This window comes from Tenebrio molitor, chromosome 9, assembly GCF_963966145.1.
Source record: "Tenebrio molitor chromosome 9, icTenMoli1.1, whole genome shotgun sequence".
NCBI classification, from domain to species: domain Eukaryota; kingdom Metazoa; phylum Arthropoda; class Insecta; order Coleoptera; family Tenebrionidae; genus Tenebrio; species Tenebrio molitor.
In genome coordinates, this window is record NC_091054.1 from 5212778 (window position 1) to 5238457 (window position 25680).

The following is a 25680-nucleotide window of genomic DNA, read 5'->3' on the forward strand; positions in this document are numbered from 1 at the left end:
CTTTATTACCAAATTGGTACCAGTTTTGGTACCATGGTTCGAGACCACCACTTACACTTATACCTCCCTCCGGCCACTGGTGTGCACCCCAAAAAACAAAAACACAAATTATTAGGGCCCCCAAACGCGGGCTAAAATTGATTGCATTTAAAAATCAAAAAATCCACTTCCTACACTAAAAAAAAACAAACACAAAGGCTCTATCGGCTTGAACAATACAAGAGCTGGATACACCATCCTCGGACGATACAGTTCTATTTACTAAGTAGGCTAAAAGTGTTTGTACATCAACACTGACTGTCTTTATTGCTAGATGTGTAAAGGCGTCCATGTCCAAAACGTACCTCTTTTGCCGTCGGTCTCGACTTGCTCGCAATCGTTGGCGTCGTCTCTATTGATGGGGCACTTGAAAAGCGCCCCCGAACGGTTGGTCAGCGGCTGCAGGTTCTGTCCCAAAGGCGCCCCCACCAAGATCCTGCAAAATCAAATCATTACGGCATTTGTTAGTTGTCAAGGAGAATCAACAACAAAAGCATTAACTTCCGTCAAAATTAAATGTGAAATTAAATAGTTATATTTTTGAACCGTTCTGATGATCAAGTAATGAACCGAAATTGATGGCGTGCCGGAAACCCCCCACTCGGAACCAATACTGCGGAAAAGCCAAATCGAAAAAGAGAAGACACCGAAGGAGACGAGGGAAAGGAAGGAAATCGTGTCGGCCGGGAAAAGTGACCAGGAACCCCTTCTTCAACTACCTGCGCTGGTTCAGGAAGAAGCACTGCGGATGGAACATGATTAAGGTGGCGGTCGAGGGCGCCAAGTGCTGGTGCAAGATGAGCGACCAGAACCGGCGCAAGTTCTACAAGGAAGCGTGCTCGGCGCCGAAGATGAGGCGGCGGCGCTCGAGTCGCAGAAGCCGGGGGCGCTCGAGGTGCGGAGGACGGCGGCACAGCCGCAAGCGTAGGCGAAAGAGCAGGAGCAGGAGCCGGAGCAGCGCGTGCGGTTCCTGGGGCGGAAGGAGCCGCTCGAGGCGAAGACGCAAGTCGAAGGGAGGCTGCAGATCTGCGTGTCTCCGCAAGCGAAGAGTGCGAAAAGTCTGCTGAAAATCATGCGGTTGGCTTCCAGTAATAAAATGTCTCACAGTGTAAACCTGGATGTGTTGTCAACATGACACTTGCCCACTTATCTGTTGTTTCTTTGCCCCACAATTTACCATCCTCGAGTTTCGGGTCAGACTCACGGGAAATGCAATTTGTGATCCGTATCACGAGAACGTGATGTTCCAAGCATTCACAACTTTATCACCTGAAGTCCTGGATAAAGTTGTAGGAATTTAATCGCGAAGTAAACGAGTTTGCGAGGACTAGCGACGGTCATTTACACTTTAGCCTCCGCGAGATTGCACAACATTACTCTTGTGCGTTGTACTGTTGTTGTACGGCTCAAGTTTAATCTTTACGCTGTGAAAAGTCAATTTTCTTCGGCCTTGGAGAGAAACGAGACCGACTGACATCACGTAGGCGGCACGATTATTTTCATGCTTTTATGGAAAAATTTCATTTTAACTATCTTTATTGCATCGGATTTAAATACTAAACTTGATAAATAGGAATGAACGACGTTAAGAACCCATTCCGAGCGCGGTTTACTACCAAAGTTACGATCTTGTAACATAAGTCTTCTTTTCAGCTTTCGTTGATTTGAGTCTTATTTATAACTGTTCAGGGTAATATGAGACGCTTATTAGAATTATTTGACGCTATCGTGCTTGGATTACGGCAGATGCTGCCACCAACAACGATCAATTTACATATTTTACGCTTTTTCACGATTTATGGGACGATTGCGACAACGCATAAATCGAATTTCCGAAATTATCCACAATCATTCTTGCTGAAAACGACACATTCGTAACGGTTTTGTGACCCGAATTTGCGGAATGTTAGAAATTTTGTTTTGAGATTAATGAAAATTCCTCGACTGGTGGCGCATGACCAAAGACGTGGAAAAATTTATTAACGCTTCAACAATTCCTTAAAAAGCAAACGGCCTTAATCAGAGGTCCGGAGGTTTATGGAAAGACACTAATCCCGCAATCTCCAAGACTGTATTTTTTTGTTTTGTTAAATTTCTTTTTTTTATTACAATCAGTTTTGTCAAACTGTACAGTCATCTTCAAGAAGATCTTCAACATGATGAGATAAATGTATTGAGTAATGAGCAGTAATGACTTAATGAGAAAAACTAATGCTTATAAACGGAAGCGATTTTGAGTTTTCTCTTCTTTGCCTTCCACCAAAAATATCTGAATTCTTCGAAAGGAATTTTAATTAGATTCCATGATTTTTTTGTGATAAAGAAAATATGTATGTAGTTGCTTTTTGTTTTTTTTTTCGAGATTTAGAATATTTCTTATGTGGGAAGTGAAAGAAAATTGATATGTTTTTTTCTATTAATGATTTATTGAATATTTTATGACTAGCACTATTCTTCGATTTATTTCAATTGAATCCAGCCAGATTTGAAACAAGTTGAATGAAAAATATTACGGAAAAATATACTAAATATTTTTTCTGTCGAGCATAATCTGCCAAAATATCCGAAGTACATCTGAAGTTGTCGATAATTTTTGCATCCTGAAACGTGACAATAATTTTTGATTTTTACGAAAAAATTATCGACAACTTGACATGCCTCGGGATGTTGCTGTTAATAATTCACCGCAACTTTTTAGATTAGAGCGAATCATTCCAAGGCTTAATGACAATAGGGTAGGGAAAAATGGGTGTTTATTTTAGTTATCTAATTTAACGCAATGTTAAACAATGCAATGGGGAAAGTCTGTAAATAACTACCATGATGCAAACCTGAAATACCTCATATTAACTTGATTTTCATTCCTTTCAAATTAAGGACTTGTAAAAAAGAACATCGACATTGCACTAATGGATAAAAAGACTGCATCAAACATATTTCTGAAGTTTTCTTTTCCCGGATGTTGTCAACATCTGGACAAAAATATAACAACAAAATTTACAGATACTTTGCAAATATTGATTTTAAAATTTGTTTTAATGTTATTTTTCTATAATTGATTCAAAAAATTGAAATTCACGCATAGTTATCTGTGCCTGAAGTGGGTCATTTTCTGACGTGTATTTTTTTTTGCATTGTTAGTAAGATCGAAACCATAGAAACCATACAAAACAGTGTGTGAAATGCAATTTCACGCATACGACTATTTCTGTTTTTCATTTCACGCACTGTTTTTTATTAGTTACCTAGCAACATGGTCACTGCATTGAAACTTCAGAGTTCCTTCAAAAATTTGAATTTTTAATTTCAATTTTTTGAATCAATTACAGAAAAAATATTGTTTATATTTCGTGCGCGAAGATGTTTTTGTGCATTCAAAGGCTTATACTGCCTCGGCGTAAAAGACCTTTTCATGCACAAAAAACACTCTCTTCGCGCACTTAATATAAAAATAACTATTATCTGTCCATTTTTTATGGTAAATTTTGTAAAACTGTCACGCAAGTTGGGTTTTGGGGAAAATTTGTCAAAGAGTCAAATACCAGAAACGTCAAATAAGATTAAGAATAAGTTTTAGTTTTATTTAGTGGACAGACAGTAATAAACTCGACCTCAAATTTATTAAATTAAAAAAAAAATTAAGTGAGACGCAATACACTTTTTTATTTTCATAATGAAGAAAAAAATATCTGAAATTGGTTTCTGATATTTCCAAAATTGTGCATTATGGTTCTTTTAATGTAAACAGATTACACTAAAATGTTTACTATTTGTCCAAGTGCAACGATAAAAGCAAATTTAAGTACATAGTTGATTTGCATTTTTTTTTCAAATTTGCCTACACTCCCATCGATATTGGTTCAGTTTTGGGCCTGGATCTGGAAATTTTAGTGAGTCAGGACCGTTTGTTTATTAATACTTCAAAGGGCGTATTTCTGTACTATCTACCACTCAATATCAATATTTGAGATTGAGAAGTTAAAAGCGCAGTCATCAGAGTGTGATTAATACCAACTTATTTCTCATTCGTTTTTAATTAAATTATGAAAAGAACCTAGTCTTTCGTTTACAGTAATGGCTAATGAATAAGAACGTTATGTGGACATTTAATTTTGCAAATATCAACGAAGTCTAAACGCAACACAAAATACATTTGACAATGGGAACTAGATTCATTAAAAATTATAAATTGGAGTTTTGTACATCCCTAACTAACACAACCGCTGGGGAGCTTTTGCGCAAATGTGTGAACAAGGGGGAAATCTAAAAAACTACAGAAATGTCCAAACCACTTTTTGTCAAAATATTATTTATTACACCTAGTTACTCATGAAAAGTGAATATTGGGTTGCATTTTGAGTTCGTCAGGCCCTATTTGAATATAATGAAAGTGTACTTACACTGTTTATTGTGATAACCAAGTCTTATACGGCATTGTAACGTTGGACCATCAATTTAACAAAGGTCACAGTGTAAAGTTCATGGAGCGTTTTCTCCTTCAAATGTTTATCCACGATACCATGTATAAGAATCGAATCATCAAAATTATCTCCCCACGCATTATGTGGGATTTAAATCACTAGAGAGTGAAGGCTAGCATAGGTGTTTCTGAAATTGTACTTATAGTTTATCTCAATTCTAAATTTCCACCACCTGTTGAATTATGTTGGCAAAATAAAAATATTTCTAAATTGGGGATTCTTGTAATCAAAGTTGGCAATATAATTATTTTATAAACATGATTCGAAAACATTAAAATTAGTTCATAAGTTTATTTTGCTTTTAGAATATGATTTTCTACCTACTCACTTCCTGCATTTTAAAAAAGGTTTTCGTTCTTTTCCTTTATTCTAAAATTTTGAGTTGTAAAAACTGAAATGGACAGATAACCTAACAAATACAATCTGACGCATTTTTCACCAAACAGTGATGCCGGTTGTATTTTCAACGTAGAATGCAGTGTTGGTGGAAGTTTAGCATTGAGACAGACTATACTTGTACAAAAAAAGACGATTCTCCAAACAAATTTTTCCAAAAAGTGTTTTCGTTTTCAAAATAAATTAAACGAAAATTTGAATCAGTACGCTACTGTTGTGCGAACAGTAATTTTTCTAATTTTGACACGTGATGTGTCACTTTTCAAACTTCACTAAAATTTTGAAACGTCACTGTTTGCGCAACTAGTTTGGAAATGAAACATTTTTCTAACAGATGATACAATAGTTATTTACCTAACATATGCGAAAGTATGACGGAAGGGAGTTGGTGCGAAAGCGAGAAATTTATCTTCCCTTATACGTTAGAATCGTTAGATACAAGATACAATATTTTTATGATAACGAATAACTCAAAAATAAAACTAAAAAAGTAAATAATTCAACATTAGTAACTTTTTACTACATGTTGGGTTGGTAGCACTTTCCGCGCCGGCTACCTAGTAGATTATTAAAATTTAAAGCGTCGGTGGTGAAGTTTCATTATTGGTCCATATTTTTTTCCGTAATTTTTCTCTTTCAGCTGTAATTTTGTCTATCTTGCATCATTTAATACCAACTTTACAAAATAATTTGCCCTATTTTTTGCTGCAAATTAAAAAATTTTTTTTCAGCATTTCGATGATAACCGGGAAATACCTATTTTAAGGCTAGGATACAAAAAATGTATTTCAATCCCACTGACGAAAAAATCATATCCGGTTTTCATTTGTTGGGAATTACTGATGAATGATGATATTACGTTTTCTGTGACCTCTCCGATATTATCTGGCATATCAGAACTTGAGGCAAACATTTTTTAATGTACATATTCCGACATTACAAACCCCAAACATATCAAATTCTTCAAACGTCAAACTCGACTATATAAATTGAAATACATACATAACTATTTTATACAAACTGATAAGCGAAAAACCGTTGCAGCTTGATTTTCAATAGAAATCATTCATTTGATCATTTCATCAGTTTAGAGTTTAAAGAAACTTTTTGCTGAAATTACAACAAATCTTCAATGAAACACGTCACGATAATTACATAAAGCGATATTATACAACAAGTGTATAAAGTAGTACTTTTTTCATGAATGAGAAGTTTGACCCCACTAGCAGTAGGCGAGTGCGGCAATCCCATGAGTGACAAATTTTTTTTATGCATTCCATACAATATTTTTCTACGACTGCATTAAACAAACAATCAATATCAAAGCCATTTCGATCCATGTTTTTGCATAACAACACTGAAATTAACCTGAAAATGAACCCACGCCATGCACTTTTTTTAAGGTTTTTTTTTTATATTTTTTTCACTATTACCGTAAACAGATGTTTTAAACACTATAACTAGTGAAATACAGAACTTTTGTAACAGTCGTAAATTAAATAAATTATTACACCAATTTTTTGCCAATCGTGTGTAAAATGCGTGATTAATTTATCCTTGCCAATTTTTATAATTAAAAAAGAATTTGCCCGACTTTTTATAGTCCCCAAATATCTCGATAACATTATAAAATCTCTATAAGCGTATCTATGATTTAAAAAATAATAATTTTTTATTTTTATTGAACATAATGCAAACACTGATTAAGTAGGTATGTTGCTTTCACTGAGATATCTGAAACGATGTTAAATCAACGTAACCTGTCACAATAAAAAATAAATGTTTATCACCTTTCTTCACGTTTCGGTCATTTATGAGGTTTAAAATTCTTTCAAGAAAATGTGCGTTGGACATAAATCACCATCTTTCATCTAAAGAATAATTCTGAAAGTAATTGCTGTTCTGTCAGTCCAAAAATAAAAATTGATACGTTAATAATTTCTAATAATCAATTTCTTAGATAAATTGCATTCACGTTGTTTTGGCATAGAAACTTTGTATTTAATTTGGTAGTAAAGCTGTCTGTTGGATTAGGTTATGTTTTTCAAATTTGAGGTTATAAATAGCGTCAATGTCTAGTGCACTTGTCAGTTTTACTAGTTTGCAATAAAAGAATACTCAGACATCGCGGGAAATTCAGCAACATGTGTTCATTTTGATAGGTCCGCATGTCAGGCACTTTAGTGATGCGGAAATCAAACAGTGTGTCCAACGTTAAAAAAAATAAATCATAGCGTCCCATTATGGCAAAGCAACGTGAACGGTGATTAAATAAACAAATCGGTGCTTTCTGGTTAAGATAAACGAAGCGCAGTCACCTGTAGGGCAAAGAAGTTTTTGATCCTTATTGCAAAAGAGACATTAAATGACCAACAATTCCCAAAGCCAAAATCTTCCGTGATGAAATCAATTAGTTTGACCAATTCTGCTATAACGAGGCCGACTTGATTCGTTGTGTTTCGACCTGCGTTTCTTCAATTCCCATCACTCATTAGTCATTACAAAAACCTCCCAGACGATCCGCATAAAACGTCAAACCGCAAACCTTCCATTACGTTTTTTAAGTTGACGAGTCGGCGTTTCAAAAAACCGATAATTGGACCGAGATGAACAGTCCGAGTCGTTATCCTTCGACAAAAGGAGCACCACGCGTCCTTATTTATTAGCCAGAAGTACAAAAACCAAACGAGACAGGATGAGGCAATAATAATCGCTTCGATTTCCGCACTCGTCGATTTTTACTCGTCAATCCGGTATGCCCACATGGACGTCTTAAAATACCCGGAGATAAGCAGGCTCCTCTTCGCCGGTTATTAATAAGCGCGAGCGGCTGTTGGGGTGCGTGCCCCGATAAGCCAACACGTCATAAAGAAAACCTTCCGACTTTTTATTAGGAATGACGCTCGGACGTGTGGCCCCTCTTAAAAACCACTTAACGATATCGATGAACGAACGAGCTTTAAATAGCAGTTATAAAAATCCGGCGGCGCTGGGGGCTCCTCGATTAATTCCGATCGATCGACGAATTCGACGCAATTACTCCCGGACCCCTTCGCGCTGATGATTAAACCATTTAGGGTCCCGCAGGTGCGACCCTCCAGGACGCGCCGAACGATTCGCTTCAGACAACAAGCCGCCAGCTTAATCTCCAGCGGAAATACAAATTAACTTGGAATGATGAGGCGTTGACCACCGACAGGATCACCGAGAGCTCGTGTTCTACCTGGAGACCGGAACGAATCTGTTCTGGGAACAAATTGGGCCGAAGAAGGTGCGTTGCGATTTCGACAAGAGATTCCGGCGGCGGTTGGGAACGGCATTTTCAAAATGGGCCTCTTATGGTCGGGTCGCGTTACACACAGTTATTATCTGTTGCCCGGCTCCACTAAAGAGCTCTTTTGTACTTTAAACAGACTTGCAGGAGGATGTTATTGTTGGTATATGTAAATAGTGCCGCTTATGATACGATCTGGTAGCTCGAATTTCATTCGCCAGAAGAACTAATGGGCACGGAGGTGCAGTCAATTTGTTGCAGCGCAGATGTTCAGATTGTGTGAAATGTTTCTCTCTTAATGTTTACCGAATTCTGTGCGATAAGAATTGTCGGAGGTATCAACTGAAAGAGACAACATTACCTGGAATGTTTCCTGTACACAACGGTCCAGTATTTACCAAGAGAATCAGGCTTCCGTCGTTCTTGAAGATTTTATCAACAAGTCATGAACGTCTCCAAAATAAAATCGGACGAAAAAAATACTGCGTGTCCCAGTCATCATTTTATTAATTTAGAGCGCGCATGCAAAGTGTACAACAAGGCTAATTATGTTATGTATTAAAAACAGTCTCAACATCTCGTCAGGTCAGGTCAGAGCTATTTCGCTCTCCGATTATTTGAATCACAAATATATCGAGCGTTCAAAAAGAAAAGAAAACAAGAGTGCTACTTCATATTTTGTTTTATCGAAAAGTTTGTCTTAGTTTGATCGTACGCATTATTATACTTGCTATGAATAGTCGTTTTATTGGTTGCCTATACACCCCGTTTCGAAAGAAACATTCTAATAAAAATGCTTTCTCTTCAATGGTAAAACCCATTTTGACCACTTGTTCTGCGATAATTGTTGCTTACAATTACAGTAAACGTCTGTAAATTTTGCCGAAATCGTTGGTTTAAATTGACGTTTCTTTGACATTTCAGCGAAAAATGTGCGTACCAGTGGCGTCGCGTTTGACAATAACGCCCATTACTAATTTTCTCCATAATCAGATAATACGGTGTAATCAAGAGTGACTGAATCTGTTGGTAACAATGAAATTTGGAATTTTATTGCATTTGTTACTTAATAAGTTTCCTAATGACCTTGGATTTATCACAGAAAATTTTGTAATAAAATAATCTATTGAAAAAAAATATTTTAGATTTATTTCATTATTGTTGCCTAACGCCTCAAAAATCCCGGCAGTGCCAATTACGAAACAAAAAACACCAGTACTTTTCAAATGTTTCATTGCCAACAGACTCAATCTGATATTTTGTTAAATGCATATTTAACTCGTCGCTTGTGTAAATATCGAAAATAAAACTCTCTTGAAGAAGTTGGTGTAACAAAATCCTGCAACACCTGTGTTATAAAAATAAAAAGTTAAACTTTTCGGTTTTCGGTGTTTTTTTAAAAATAAATTTCTGCATACACAGAGGGACTAAAATTTACTCAGGGTATCAACAGACAGTGACAAAACGTTACTATAATCACAGAAGTTGTAAATACCTATGTAAATGTTATTGATAGTTCCCATGAACATCGATGTATTTATCTAAAATAAATAAAAGAATATCTTTTTCAATATTAGAGTGCGTTTCAACGAGAGGTACACGTCTATAAACTTGCGCAGAAATCTGTTTCGGTCTACGGTGGTGTAGCTTACCTAGACAGTAGCGGCGTTAGTTTGTACTTTCCAGGGAATTTTCGAATTTCATTTCAACAGCTGATTTTTCGCCATTTTGTCGCAAATCACAGCCAGGTTATTGTTCTTCACCGTCTTCTTTTTTATGTCATACAATTCCGGTCGTGAAAATCTGATATTTTCTGTGTAGTGAAAGTAAAAACAAAAATAAAACTGGACTACGTCAATGCACTCGATTTTGAGTCGCCCTTCCCCTACATCTGGCGCATCTCGGTAGCCACGCCTGTGTACCTCTCGTTGAAATGCACTCTAGTAAGTCGCTTGACAAACTTTCAATGGCAAATATGAGAGCAAATTCTTTTTTCGGCCTCCGTCTAGAAACACTGATTTTTCATTCGTCTAAATCGTCTGGAAACTAGCATTTCCCTGCCTAGGCAAGAAAATGGACACAGGAGAAAGATTTTAGGTTGGCAGCACAAAATGTCAGTCTCATTTAGGATTTTTGTACAATGTTTTAAGTGATTTAAAAATATTGATGTCGGGCAAATTTGTATCCCGAAGGTACCCCCCTCGGGGGTTAGGAATAACAGAAACAACGACGATGGTTTTGAATATTTGAGGAATTGGTTGATTTTTGTCGTGACACTCGCTTCTTGAATCCTTTATGTTGCCAATGGAAGAATAATAAATTCCCTATCTGGTAATTTTTTTAACAAAAATGATTATACATATTTTGCTTTAAATATGTTTTGCAAGTGATTGTAAATAGTAAATATTCTTTGGAACGTGTGGTATTTGAGGAATGATATTCTTGGTTTAGTTATCCGTAGTTTTTTGTAAAAAACAAAATCTCCCGACAGATGAGAACTTGTCATCATTGATCACTAGATATGAAGGTTAGATCAATAATAACATCAACACGTTTTCTTAGTTTCTATTTTGCGATTCTCTAGGATCTTCAGTTTTGACAGTGTACTCTTTTAACAATAAGTAAATACATACATACAGAATCCTCTATTAAATCCATCACGGTTTCGTACGTAGAAAGAGTGGGGGCTTTGTGCTAGCCTTCACATTCTACTGATTTATACCCCACAGAATATATGTGGGATAACGTTGACGGTTTAATTAAAGGTCTCAACTGAAGCAATTTAGATAAAATTTATAAAGAAGGGAAGAATGGTTAGGAAGCGGTTCATGAACTTTATTGTCAAGTTCACAAAACGTCGAAATTCTATTGAAAAGTTTTTATCAATGAATAAAAATATGATAAACTAAATTCTTCTCCACACAATGCTCTCAAAATTCGAACAAAAGTTATCTCTAGAAATACATTTGATGTCTTATTTTCATTAGAGTAAAGGAAACACTGTATGGTTTTCTTTTGTTTATTTGATAAAAAAACAGTGTGGTTTTAAGTCATTAAGACATTTTAATTGTTCTGCTCAGCAAAAATTACAGAATGTGCAGTTGTTTTTAAAATTAAATAATATTAATGTATATCGTTAGACAAGAAAATATCAAGAAACACTTTTAAAAAGTGAATGCCAAATAAATGAACAATGCAAATGCAAATAAAAAGTATATCTGATGATTTTATTGCCACACTAAATACCGTTGAAATGTAAATTTGAGATTTTGTAAAAATACATACTCAAAACCGCTGGCAGGAAATTTACACAGTTATAAAGTATGTAAATAAATTTATCAAATTCAAAATGGCGCTGGTACAGACAATGTACTGCAGAAATGCATCATTGAATACCATCATAACGGTGGAATTTAGAAAATAATCACATGACCACGTTGTCAAGATTTATTGTCTATTCACGATGAATGTGGATAAGGGGTGGCTATGGCATTTGGTAATATTATTGGTAGACTATGTCCACTGATAGAATGCATTTTTTTAAATATCCTTAGATAACAAAATCCCCAAACCATAACATTAAAATATTAAGAAAGTATCATAGATTGTGTTGGTAATATCTTGAAGCATTCGCGCCACTGATTCTCATTGGTTGTTATAAAACCCACGCGAAAAATAAATTATATGACGTTTCAAATTTGAAATTGTCAGTGCTGTCAAGTGATTTAAGCATTTAGATTTGCGATTTTTCATCTTTAGAGCTCTGTTTTGCGTTCCTCTGGTTTTAAAAGTTATTAGTTTTGATCGTGTTGCTGTTTTGATCTCCTCCGTTGCGATTTTTTTTGATATCTTTGAATTTGTGAAGTGAGTGCGTGCCTCAAGAATCTAGCATAATGAACACTTCAAGTGACATTACAAACATCGAAAATGATACAGAGGTAATTTTTCTTCATGCATTAAATATTAAATAATCTCTTGTTTGTTTTAGCCATTTCCGAAAAAAGCTGGATATTTTCATTTCTGTACCCAGCTTTTTTCAGAAATTCGAAAATGTATTGTGCGTTGCATTTTTAAATCCATCGGGCACATTATCACTCTTGAAATACCCTGTATTAATAAAACCTAATATATTACCCCTGCTATACAGAAGTTTTCTTTCGTCTTTCCTAAGTGCAAACATACAGAATAATAATAAAACATCACGTGTAAACCTGTTCTTTCATTTTTTTAAATTTCGCGCCGGATCTATTTCTTATAGCGTAGAGTGAACACTTTTAGTAACATTTATGTCAAGCAATCTATCAGTGGACAGAGTTTAGTAACAACAGAACAAATAAAATTCCCTAGTAGAAATTGATAGCTTTCGTGTTAAGTTAGGTTGATTAATTAAGGTTAAATTATGTGGCGGAAACGGCAACATCGTTGCCAACTTGAACGTATTTCGAATTGAATCATAATTAAATAATACTTGATTTTAATGAACTTAAATTAGACAACATTGTTCAAATTTGAATGTCGGAACAGTCATGTCATATTTCTGACAGGAAAAAATATAAAATTGAGTCACTTTATCCAACATGATAAAAATAAATCACAGCCACCCCTTATCCACATTCATCGAATATACAATAAATCCTATCGAACACTTCTTTTTTTTTATTTTACCAGAAAATGACTCAATTTGTAGCATTTATTAAAAACAAAACTGCATTCAATTGTTATAAATACATCTGAAACTAAAGTCTGTCTCAATTCTAAATTTCCACCAACACTGCATTCTACGTTGGAAATACAACCGGCAACACTGTTTGGTGAAAAATGCCTCAGATTGTATTTGTTAGGTTATCTGTCAATTTCCGTTTTTACAACTCAAAATTTTAGAATAATGGAAAAGAATGAAGACCTTTTTTAAAATGAAGCAAATGAGTAGGTAGAGTAGTAGTTTATTTAACGAGTTCGTGTGTAAATTGGGCCTCGTTTCACTCGCGTTTTAAACTAACCCACTCATGCCAAAAAAGGCCCAAATTACATAAGAACGAGTTAAATACAAGGTTTCTTTGTTCGACGAACCCCTTCAAGGCTCCAAATCGCTTAAAATCTTTAAAATTAGCTTGACGTTTCGTTTTGACAAGTTGTGATATTTATCAAAATCCGCTCACATAGGAGAAATTTCTAAATTCTGACAGTGTCGAACAAAAAAATCTATTTCTAAAAGCAAAATATACTTATGAACTAATTTTAATGTTTTCGAATCATGTTTATAAAATAATTATATTGCCAACTTTGGTTATAAGAATTCCCAATTTAGAAATATTTTTATTTTGCCAACATAATACAACAGGTGGTGGAAATTTAGAATTGAGACAAACTATATCGTGAGGGATCTTAGTAGGGGTTGCATAAAAATTTACGTCCAAGCCAATTTGTAGTAAAATTTATTACAGAGAATACTTAGTTACAGTTACACTTAATGCTGAAGTTCGTTAATTTATTGAAATCGTAGCGATACCGATTCAACTATTCCCATAAAAGAATCGTTAATCTAGATACGCTCCGTACAAAAAGGTTCCAATTTTTTTATCGCACGACATTTGTTCTACATTTAAAAGTTGCGTCAACACAGCATGTCAGAGTTTCCCATAAAATTTAATTTACTCAATTCCAACTGTGTTTGCGTCGTATTTCATCCAACAGGACTGAGAAATGCCATTCAGCACACAAATTAAATTACTCGTCATATAAAAAAAAATCTATTTGCAAACATGACATCAACCTCATTCAAGCTGTCCCGAAAGCTCTAAAATTTAAACACCGTCGACATTGTTCTTGGCAAGATCGCAATTTTTCCCACCGTAAATCAATAATCCCGTCAATTTTTCGTCGCCCTCTGCCGATCTACCCAATTTGAGAGATTACGATGTGGACCACCCCCTCGCGGTCGAAAATCATCGAATGTTATTCCATCTGTCGCGCTGGGTGTGTTTGCCAAATGACGAATGAATAAGGATTAGAGTGGTAAATGGAGGGTGTAGGCTTATCTCCCCCGACTCCAATAACGACTTCCAGCCGGTTGATCCCGCCAATTATTATTAATATCGGCAACCGATACCGGCACGTCGACATCATTATTAAGCCCCGCTCATAATTCAATCCGAATTCACGGAAAACCCACATGACTCACCCTCCCAAATAAATTGTCAACACGAGGGCGGCGACTCTTCATCCCTCGAGGGGCAGAGAGCTATCGAGTTACATCTTGTACACTACTTGTAATATGTTGGATTGTTTGTTTCCGCGACTGATCGATCTCGGGGGTGCGGGCAGCCGGCCAAAACGCGGGGCCAAAGCCCTCGTAAATCACGCTTTCCACGGGAAAATTCGATCGTGGAAATCGGACGAGAATAGAGGAATTATTTATTTTCCGGTGTTTAGGTTCGGAGGTTCTTCCAGAGACTGTTTGTTACGATCGGGACCAAACAAACGCCAGGATAAACAAACCGGATTGATTTTATGAGGAAGTGGCGGAAGCTGCGCCTTTCCCGCCAAAACTTCACACGGTGCGCCCAAATTTATGACTATGAGGCCGATTTCAAGTTGCGACGGTTGCAACTTGTTGTCATGGTAACGCAACTTTGAGAAAGATGATGCATATTGGTAATTAATGTGTAGGACAAAGACAGCTACACATTTGCGCTGCACCACCTATTTGCGACCATGACTTGAAATCGGGCCCTCTGGCTCAATTCGTTTGCTGCAATTCGCTTTTACATTAATAAAAAAGAAGCTTCAATACATGGCCAGACCCGAACCAGACCCGGAGCAGACCCGGACCAGACTCCCCAGACCAGACCCCTGGACCATACCCCCTTTCTGAGGCTTGCCTTTGCATTTCTTACCCCCTTGTAGCACCCAAAATAATCGGGGGGGCAGGACGCGGCGATAACTTTTTCACCACGAGTCAATAAACGTTTACGACTTTTTTAGTTCTTGCACACGCATATCGTATGACTGGCGCTGCATTCGCGTCGGCTGTAAAAACCAGCTGAAAATTCAGGACTTATATTTAGATTAATGTATTTTGCATCGGAATTAAGCCGAAAACGAGCAGATGTCAGATGTCCGGGTGCCTGTTTACTTTTCGGAAACGGGACCGCGTCAATAAATTTCTCTTGGGGACCGGTCCAAATTACTTTTAATTCAACCAGAGAACGCTCCTCCATTGGCTCTCTTCAATTTTCTCATCGTATAAATATTCCAATCGTTAGTTTGTGTTTTGACCTGTCCCTTCCACTCAATTAATTATTCATCGCCTGTTTCATTTAATTTAATGACGTAAGCGTGGAAATGACATCATTACCGTCGACTTCCAACATTTTTACGGTGCGCGCAGTCATCCTGTTATCTCGAATTTTCCCGAAAAATTACTTTCACGAAAACGGAGTCATCATCCTCTGCGAAGCCGTATCAAACGATTTAGTTCACAAATGTAAATCGCTCGACTTTGTAAATGTCAGCGGAATACAATCGCTATGTAGACAACGAAAGGGGCGTCATAAAACGCCGTAAAATAATTAAACCCAAGCCAAACATCATATTCAGCATTGTTGTGGGGTCCCACATAAAGGAGAAATGGACTGAATGGAATTTATTGTCGTCCCAGGTGACGTTGTGCCCAACGCCATCTGTCGCTTGTAGGTCAAGTAGGGCGCAAAACGTCAATCGCTTGGTGCGGCTGTTAACACACAACAAACAACATTAAGATAAAAGCAGCGCTAATTGCTTATTTTTGTGCCTTATCATGTCGCTCCAAACTCTACACTGCAAGTTTCGGGTTTAGTAATTATTTATGAATATGAACACTTCCGGCAGGTTTAATATGGTTCTTAATGTGCGTAAACAGACTTGAGGCTCTCTGATAAATAAACTCTTCTACCTGTGTAAACAAACGTGAAAATTCATCATCCAGTCAAAATCGAGTGCGAATAGAAGAATTTTTGTGCCGGATGTCGGAGAGGAAATACAGTTGAAGAATGACAAGTTTCTTCTTGACGAAACTGAGAAAAAAGAAAACGAATGTGATCACCACGTGTGTTTATCATACGAAAGTGGTAATTTTTTACTCCTGGGAACAACAATAATAAACGTTTTTAGATGCTAAATTCGTGTTTATTTGAACAAAAAACGATGTTTAACGTTGGGAGTGTTAATCTAAATTCATCAAGAACAAAAACAGGAGAGTTGTTAGTTGATAGCAAAAAAGTGGGATTGCTGAAATTATGATTAGGCTCGGTATAACAAAATCCAGATGGTGGAGACGTCAAACGTTAAATAAAACAAATTGGCTTAATCGAAAACGAGAAGCTGTTCCAATTGTACAATTTTTTGTGGCTCTGGAACAACAAAAAGAAGAAAAGTCAGTTGTCTCTACCAGTTACAGACTTCTTCGATTAAATGAAGACGTGACGATTTGGTCGAAGAAATGGTTTTTCTTAATGGAGCAATTAAAATTACAGATTTTAAAGCATTCATCATTTAATGGAGCAGCAACTGGTAGAGATGTTGGCTTTTCTCATATCTGCGCAAACGAGGAATATCATTCTCAAACAGGCTCTACAAACCGACCGGAAAATATGGGAAAACATGGTCATTCGTTACGTTAGTTTTGTCGCTTTCTCGTCTCTTTGTATTTGAATTTGAAAGTAGTCGACGTTTTCAGTTTCCATTTACAGATTTTTCACTGATTTAACGCACCGCCTTCGCGCAGATATTTCCAAGGTCACAGCCCATGAGACAATCCAACACCTCTAACAATGATCAAAACAATATGTATGTTGCGATTAAAAAAATACATCTTCGTTATTTGGGGTGTCTTTAGAAGACTTGGTCCTGGTGCACAAAAATGTTTGAAAATAATTCCATTTTCCTGTTAGTAGAAAAGAGCATAGGAATCTCCCTCTCGTGCAATAATATTTGTCTGCACAAAGCATAAACTTCCTTGCAGAGGAAAAAACTCGAACAAAGTAAATGTTTAAAATTGCCAATGTTGAATTGGTAAATATTATAAATTCCAGTGCAATAACAGTTTTAGATTCTTGTCCAGCTAAATCTAGAACCATCCATTCCTTTCCGTTTTCCTGCGAGTGTTGACCACGCGAAAATACCGCGTGATCAAAAAAATTACACATCAAGAATTCTTTATCTTGGATTTTCCTCGTCAAGGTCAAATTATTTAATTTTTTGGCAGTGTAATTTTTACTTCAATAATATTTTAGCTGTGTATGTCGCCAATACGGCTTGATAAAGTAACCAAAACCATGTCATGCGTAGACTGTAGAGTAGAGGTTATGTTATTCGCTGTCAACAAGTCAACTTGATAGGGATTTTTCAGTTCTACATTTAAATAACGCAATTTTTTTTCAAATTAGCTGTTAATAAAACCTTCTTTTTTCTTTCCGCCATGGTAAAATTACCCAGGAAAAGGACACGAATAGAATTTTATTAAAAAAACCTGTGACTTTATTTCACACGTCAAACTAACACTCAAAATTAAAGACATCAAATCTTTCCAACACGATAATGTGAAAATTACTAGGAAAGGAGGAGCAGGTTTGCAACATGACAAAAATTTTACAGGGAAAATCCAACGTGAATGAACTTTAGTTCATTTTTTCTTTAAAACAATTGTCAAAGTGTTATCATGTTGGTATGAGCCACTAGTTATTTGATAGTTATTAGGTTGGCAAAGTTAAATGTCAATTGTATGTCAGCCATTTGGATGTAAAACCGCTTGCGCTGCTGAATATATTCAGTTGTGGTTTTCAGTGTCATTATCGTTTTTATTTCTTGTTTTTTGGTATAAAATTTGCTTACATTTGAAACTTTTCTGACTTTTGAAAATTATTGAGATAACCTCAAACCTGATCTAGGGAGACGATACAGATGTTCCGAAACGGAAGCTTTTAGGGTGGTACAGTCTGGTCTTTTAGGGGAATTTTGACATTGGCAATTGTTTTTGAAAAAAAAAAAACCATTAAATGGGGTATATTCATACCCCCACCACTTCCCCCATGGGCATTGATCTTGGGCTTGAGTACCTCCCATTCGCTACTTACTTTGTGTCTTGTCTGATAATTGTAAATGCAAGTTTGACATTACACTTGTCAAACTTCAAGGACGAAACGGAAACTCCACATGTTCACCGCGTCTGAGGCAAAACTCTTCTGAGGCGGTGTTAAATCAAGTCAAAATATATTTCTCTCTTTTACTATTTATTTTTATTCTATTTAGTTCATTTACATATTGATTTTTTATCATTTACATCGATGGATTTACAGCAGGAACTGCTGAGAATGAAAACTTTTCCCGCCGATTAGGTGCTGTTGAGCTTGTTCAGATTTATTTATTATGCAGTGATGATAAAAGAAGAAAAAGTTTTGATAAAGACATTCCAAACAGTTGGGTAATTGAAAGCCATACCGTAGCGATTAATCTTTCCTCTATGGTTTTGATTTCCTAAACTGTCCTTCATAGTAAAAACCTGGTGAAGACACTATTGAAATATCATCCAAGAAAATTTGAAGACAAACAAGATTGCAACTCTAGCGGCGAGTTTTATGGAAATGGTTCTTCCGAAAAAGAGAGCCATTATTAGGAAGACTTGTTTTGATATACGATCAAATTCTTCTTGAAGAGATTTGTTCTACCTAATTTTCCAATTGAGATCTTCCCTGAAGAAGCTTTGCAAAAAAACTTTCATCTATCGTCCTCACACGCAACACAGTTCGCCCCCGGAAAAGATTCGTCTTTGTTCTTGTATTATTCAAGCACAGTAACTTCCTGCGTCAGTACAAGAGCAAAATTGCCTAAAATGGCCAAATCAAATTTAATTCCCGAAGATGCAACGTGCCAGTTAAAATATTGTTCCAAAAATAAATTGGAGAAGATAAAAACATTACACAACTTCCACTCATCTTGATAGGCCCGCACTTCCATTTGACAGTTCATCAACGGCAATTCGAGACTCGCTGCACGAATTTTTCACTGCCAAGTTGCATCATGTCTGTTAATTGAAGCGCTTCCCGGTTGAAATTTTTAAAAATAAGCACCACTCCAAGTCAATTTGAGACCACACCATCGCAGATGTTCCACTTAAGACCAAGAAAAAAAAATTGATTCCTAACCAACACCAATAGGAATGACAAAATCCCAATGACCCCACGCCCGAAAATAACCGTTGCAAAACTATCACAGACCAGTTTTCGAGCTGATCATATTTTATTTACGTCCTCGTGTTGCATGTCCTGGATCAGTTTGAACGAGAAGGCGTAGTCGTTACACCAGTCGAGTGGTGGAATTTATTTTTAAAATAATTACCACACATACAAAATTCATATTTTACGTCGACGTTCAATTTTCCCCTGCCTTTTATGGGCGCTCTTTAATTAATCAACATTCACGCAATTAATCCCTCACCGCCCGATAAGGCAACAAGTGCCATTAAAGTGTAGCGCTCTAATGAGGCCTTAACAAAGCTCCAACCCCGCCGCCATCGATTTTCCTTCACTTTTCGCATAGTTGTGATAAAATAAAAACGCCCAGTCTCGGGAGTGCGACCCACATTTAAAATAGCCTGAGTGTGCTAGGAAGGGAAAATTGAAACAAAGTTGTCGAAAAACGGGACCGGAACAGTCACGAAGTGATCGATTCGTGAAGGCCCGGCCGACATTAAATGGCACTGAAGAATTGGAAGAATGTAAAGACCAGGAGGATGTTTCGACCGTAATAGCGTGCCTTATAAGGTCGTGTAAAGGCCAATGAAGTCGCTGTAGCGTTGCCTTTTCAGGCTTCACACCTAACGACCTAATAGAGTCTCTTGTAAAGAATGCCACATTTTGACATAATCAACTTGATAGGGCGGCCGATGAAACGACGTTATTGTGTCCGGAGCTCTCGAATCGCTACAAAAATAAACACTCCGGTCATTTTATTGACGTCTCAATCACGCTAAAAACCGTCGAGAAAGACGTTCTTGTTTGAATACAATTAAAGAGCTTTCTCCGCGATCAATGGCGAGCCCGCCGGGGGCGTCTGAAGAGACGCCGTCCACCAACCCACCACACCTAGAACTAGCACGCGAAACACACAAACTCTTTCTTTGTGCCACTCCTTCGGCGATATGCAGACGAGATCCGGCGGTCTGGTCGATTTTTCAGACGGGATTGCAAACGAGACGGGTCGAACGTGATTCATTTGGTTGACGAGGAAGGCTTCGTTCGGGTAATGATGTTTGGTTAAAATTAACGGTGATAAAAATAACCCACTTGCGAACCCAAAAATCCAGAAACAAACGGTGGAATGACGAAAATTCACTAACGTGGCGACGGGTGTTGAAACCGTAGGATGAGAAATGAGACGAGACCTGGGGAGCTTTCGACGAGTGGTATTCCACAGGGGAGAAGAGTTGATGAAAAACGAAAATTTGAAAAACTTGCAAGGAATGGTTTTGGGTGGTGGGAACAATAATGGCGGCGGGGTCAGTGCGTACTGTGACCCACAACAAGCTTCAGTCCAAGTTGGATTTACTAAGAACATTTTTAAAAACTTTTTTCCCAATACAGTCTCGTTCTTATTTATATTTCTATAAAAATAGTGAAGGATTAAGTAATGAGCCAGTAACAGTCACTGATTAAAGGTCGTCTGTTCCAAAACCTTTGACGAACGGTTAAAAGTCCAGTTATAATTTAAAGTAAAATACGCTAAGTAAATTATTATCGCCTAAGTCGTTAAACCTTGACTAAAAATAGATGAGTGTATTTTCTATTTTATTCAGTTCAAAGTGTTGAAAATCGTAACACTTTTTTCATTTGTATATCTACATACGTAAAAAACAAAATGAAAATTCATGGAAAAAAAGAAAAAATGTGTCACACTGTAATGGCATATTTTGCAACAAGTTTATAAAAGTGATGATTTACTGATGGAGTATAGCTTGTGGGAATAAATTTTTGACGCTCACTTCATGTTGGTCCGGGAACACCACCAGTTTGTCCGACACTAATATTTTACACTGTAAAATATCGTCAACTATTTGAATACATAAAATCAACCTTAACGTATGACGCAGCTTTATTAATTTTTTTGCTCGCTCATTCTCGCCGCCACTGACCACGGCAACTAGCCACACTCTTCTCCATTCAGTGGTTATTGTACAATAATAACGGAATAGTATATTCTTCAATAAGCGTATAATGATGGCTATTATTTAAGAGGATGAAAATTGCAACACGAGCCGTAGGCGAGTGGTGGAATCATCCGAGTGAATAATAGCCATTATACGCGAGTTGAAAACTATGAAAATTTAATTTAATTTGATTTTCAATATTTGACAATTAAAATTGTGCCTCGTTTAGCGGTTGCTACGCGATGCGCGACTTATTGTTTCCAAACGCATCCGATTGACGATTTGCCCGTGATAAAATGTAAATACGAGGGATGGATTGGCTGACAATCGTGGATTTCAGTATACAATGTCTATTCTTGTCCTACTTATTTATTTATTTGTATAAAACGTCAATTTTATCAACATTAAATTTGCTCAAAATATCGAATATAAATATATGTTCAAGTCCCAAAGTTGCGAAAAAGCTCCATAACTTGTTTATTATTAAACCACGGGGCGTGGAACTGATATCATTCTTTCATTGAATATCCAACAAGAATGCATTCATTCTTTAATAGTCGTGGAGAATAGTACATTCTTCAACGAGCGTATAATGATGGCTATTATTCAAGGGGATGAAAATTCCAACACGAGCCGTAGGCGAGTGGTGGAATCGTCTGATTGAATAATAACCATTATACGCGAATTGAAATTGTGCCTCGTTCATTCTTTAATAGTCGTAGAAAAAACAAATTCTTCCACTGTGCTAGTTGTGTTGGCACGAGTGTCTTCTCCAACCTGCGAATGATATCTTACAAACCTGGGACCAAAACAAGTTATACAGGGTGTCTCAAAATTCGCGAATTCCGAATTGAGAGCGTTGTAGGGGATCACTTCAGTAGTCCAAATATGGAAATTAAAAAAAAATCGGGACTCCCTCCACAATTTTTTGAAAAATGGCTTTACTTTGAAGTAAAAAAAAATCTTAAATTTTTGTAATTTTTCTTAAAAATGGAACGGCAACGTATCTAGAATAGTATTGTCACTGTGAACATGAAGGCTGCTATGTATTGAACAAAATTACAGTGCTTATATCTTCTTCAGGAAGAGCGATTTTTTTTTCAAAGTATTTTTCGAGCTCCACTGGGTCCTTCTCTACCATGCTCTGAATTCGGAATTCGCGAATTTTGAGACAGCCTGTATAATAGAGGTGTACCCCAAGGTACCATTTTAGGCCCTCTTCTCTTTATGCAGATTGCAAATTAATTTGTCATTTTTTCTAAATTTCCACTATATCTTGAGGATGTGGTGTGATATCAGATTAATACATACATACATAATAATAATTATTAAATTTCCGTTAATTTTTTAACTCACATTCTTTATTAAATTTTCTCCAGATTTCCTCAAAATCTTTAAAAAACTTACTTTAACAAAATACGTCTCGGCAACCTTTTAAAAACCTTCAACGCTGTTAAAAACATTGTTTTAGTAACGTTTTGTAACATAAATAATTGTAAAGTGTTGCGTTTGCTCAACTAAAGAAAACACTTTCTACAGCAAAATACATTTTACGTAATACGCTGATTAATTTCAAACCAATAAAGTAGGTAAAAAAAAACCGTTTCGTTTAAAATTAACAATGAACCCACTGTATGTGATGTAATTTACGCTAGAATGGTCTGTTATATGAGATGATAATACCCATACAATGTCTATTCTTGTCCTACTTATTTATTTTGTTATAACAAACATGTACAAGACGTCAATTTTATCAACATTAAATTTGCTCAAAATATCGAATATAAATATATGTATAATTCTTAACAACCTTATTTTAGATTTCTTAAACCATTTTTCAGAAATTTATGATGACGTTGTGTAATCTTGTACACTGCGTTCCACAATTTTACCACGTCATGAAAATGAGTAATAATAAGATTTAACGGTCGGAAATTGAAAGTCATGAATAAACTACAAAAAATGAAACAATCTAAGTGAACATAAAATGCATTCACGTTGTTTTGTCATAACAGGAGGCCATGGAAATTTTGCATTTAATTTGGTAGTAATTCTGTCTGTTAAATTAGGTTATGCTTTTCTAAGTTTGAGGTTATAAATAGCGTCAATGTCTAGTGCATTGTTGTCAGTTTTACTAGTTTTGAATAGAAGAATAGTCAGACATCGCAGGAAATTCAGCAACATGCTATGTTCATTCCGCACTTTAGTGGTGGAAATCAAACAGTGTGTCCAACGTTAAAAAATTAATCATGGCCTCCCATTATGCCAAAACAACGTGAACGGTGTTTAGTTCCCGCTAAACTCCCCAGTTGTGTCGAAGTAAATACCTAATACCCTCCTGGAACCATCAATCCCAGGCGATAACAGTTATTTACACCTTGTCGAGAAAATAAACCCCGACCATGTAATACAAACTAAAAATAGATAAAATTCCTTTTGTGCAATGGGAAGAATAGTTTCCGTTCCCATAAATCCGAAAATATCGCCTTAATTACAGTTTGTGTTGTGTGGACCATTATTATTATAATCCAGTGAGTTACGACTTTCGAGAGTCGTTCGCCCACATGGTGCGCGAGTAATTTAAATCCAATAAAGAAAAAAAAAATTACAAGACAACACAACCCGAGGCGACTGCATTCTATGCATCTATATGCACGTCGCGTTATTTATCTCATTTTAATCCGATTCGATGAAGGTCTCACTTCGTAGGCGTCCACCGCGATTGTCTTAAGAGTTCAACGTATTATTTATGTGAAGTAATGTTAATGGTGACCGCCTTCGTGGTAAGTCGAGGGTGTGAACTCTTTGTCTGGTGTGCAGTTCGCGTTAGCCCGGAGCCACTAATTACCACGGTTCACTAAACTTTCACCGGTTGAACGTAGTGGGCGCAGAGCGAGATAGCCCCGGTCACATCCCCGCCAATTAGCATAAATCAGCAACGGCGACGTATCGAACAAAGTATCCAATTAGAGTCCGAAGATGGGCACGATTCTCCTCCACCATGTACGGCCAATCGAACTGTTTTCGAGGTAATTTAAGCGGACGAAGAAGACCGGACTCGCTGCGATAACAGTAAAAGTGCACCACGGAGGAGTTGCAGAACTGGTCTGCAGGCGCCGTTTCGCTGTTTTCTTGACCTGGACGAGGAAAGGTCATCAACTCGGACGGCTACTCCACGATCAAAGAAAAATCTCAATCTTATCTGGACGTTGTGCAGAAGGCTTCTGTGTTAGTAGTCGTAAATGCATGCGGAAGTAACGTGCTCTTGCGTTATCTTGTCAGTTTACCGTAATGTACACAGAAGACTTGCTTTATGAAGCGGTTATATACCAGACCACATGTCAAGAATCTTCCGGTGTAGATATGATGACCAGGAGCGAGGCCGGGCCAGTGGTGGCTCCGCAAGGAGGGTCATCGATTCCGCGGGGTTTCTCTTCAATTGTGCTACGAGAGCAATCGAAAGAGGGTTCAAATGATTCTGTGGGGCTTGCAAAATCCGGAACTTATACACCAAGAGGGAAAACCTCCGAAAAAGTTTTTCTAATAAGGATAGTCAGTACAAAAGGGGATATGAAGTCTTGCAAAACCTCTTTTGATGCCCCAAATGAGTCAGAAAACCTTAATTAACACTTTGAGTTATCAAGCTTTTGCTCATTAAAACCCTCCGAACATTTTCATCTCTCCACCTGCGCCACTGGCCGCCTCTCGCGAACCTCACCATCGCCATGGTCCGAGTGAATGGTTGTGCGACCCATTCATGGTACTCGAGCGAATTTTCAGTTCAAGGTAGCGGGTCGATTGCACATTAACATACAATCAAAGAGATAGAATTGTAGGAAACGGAGATGACGCGGCAAACCACGATTACGTTACACCGTACCGACCAGATTCGGTACCTATTGTCACCAGGAAGTGAATTTAAATGGAAACGCGGGACGGGTACCTGGAATTCCTGACGCGGACCGCACCCTCACGAGCACCCTCGACAACTCAAGCTGCGCCTTTGACAATTATAATTTATTGTTTTTGGAAGAGGTGGATGGGACGTCGATTGTTGACTGGACCGTCTGACAATAGAGAAATGATTTCTGTGGGAAACACGATCCGGTTTATTGCTGCCGGGGTTGGATGAGGGTTAATTGGTTATTGAGTGTTTTGCCAGACGTAAATTTGTCGTAAATAAGCGTTTTACTGCGCCCGTCCATAAAACTGAAGAAATGTGGGTCAGACACGAATTTTCACATTTTTTACCACTTCATTGCACCTCATTATTGGCAGTGATAGAGGAAATTTGAGTTGTTTACTGGGCG

General features: G+C 37.1%; 1 protein-coding gene across 4 annotated transcripts in view; it reads right to left on the bottom strand.

The window, feature by feature from the left end:
• The window catches only part of mew (multiple edematous wings), a 32019-nt gene that overhangs the window by 5274 nt on the left and 1065 nt on the right, over positions 1-25680 (bottom strand). Inside the window, exons 2-3 of one of the 4 annotated variants that reach the window (XM_069057564.1) lie at positions 345-475; positions 56-76 (exon numbers count right to left, since the gene is read on the bottom strand). The exons of 1 other annotated variant lie outside the window; for it this stretch is intronic. In XM_069057564.1, the coding sequence (XP_068913665.1) occupies positions 56-76; positions 345-475 (152 nt within the window). Of the gene's footprint in view, positions 1-9; positions 33-55; positions 77-344; positions 476-25680 lie in introns of those variants that run through there. 2 more of the 4 variants (XM_069057565.1, XM_069057567.1) reach the window with 2 other exon arrangements.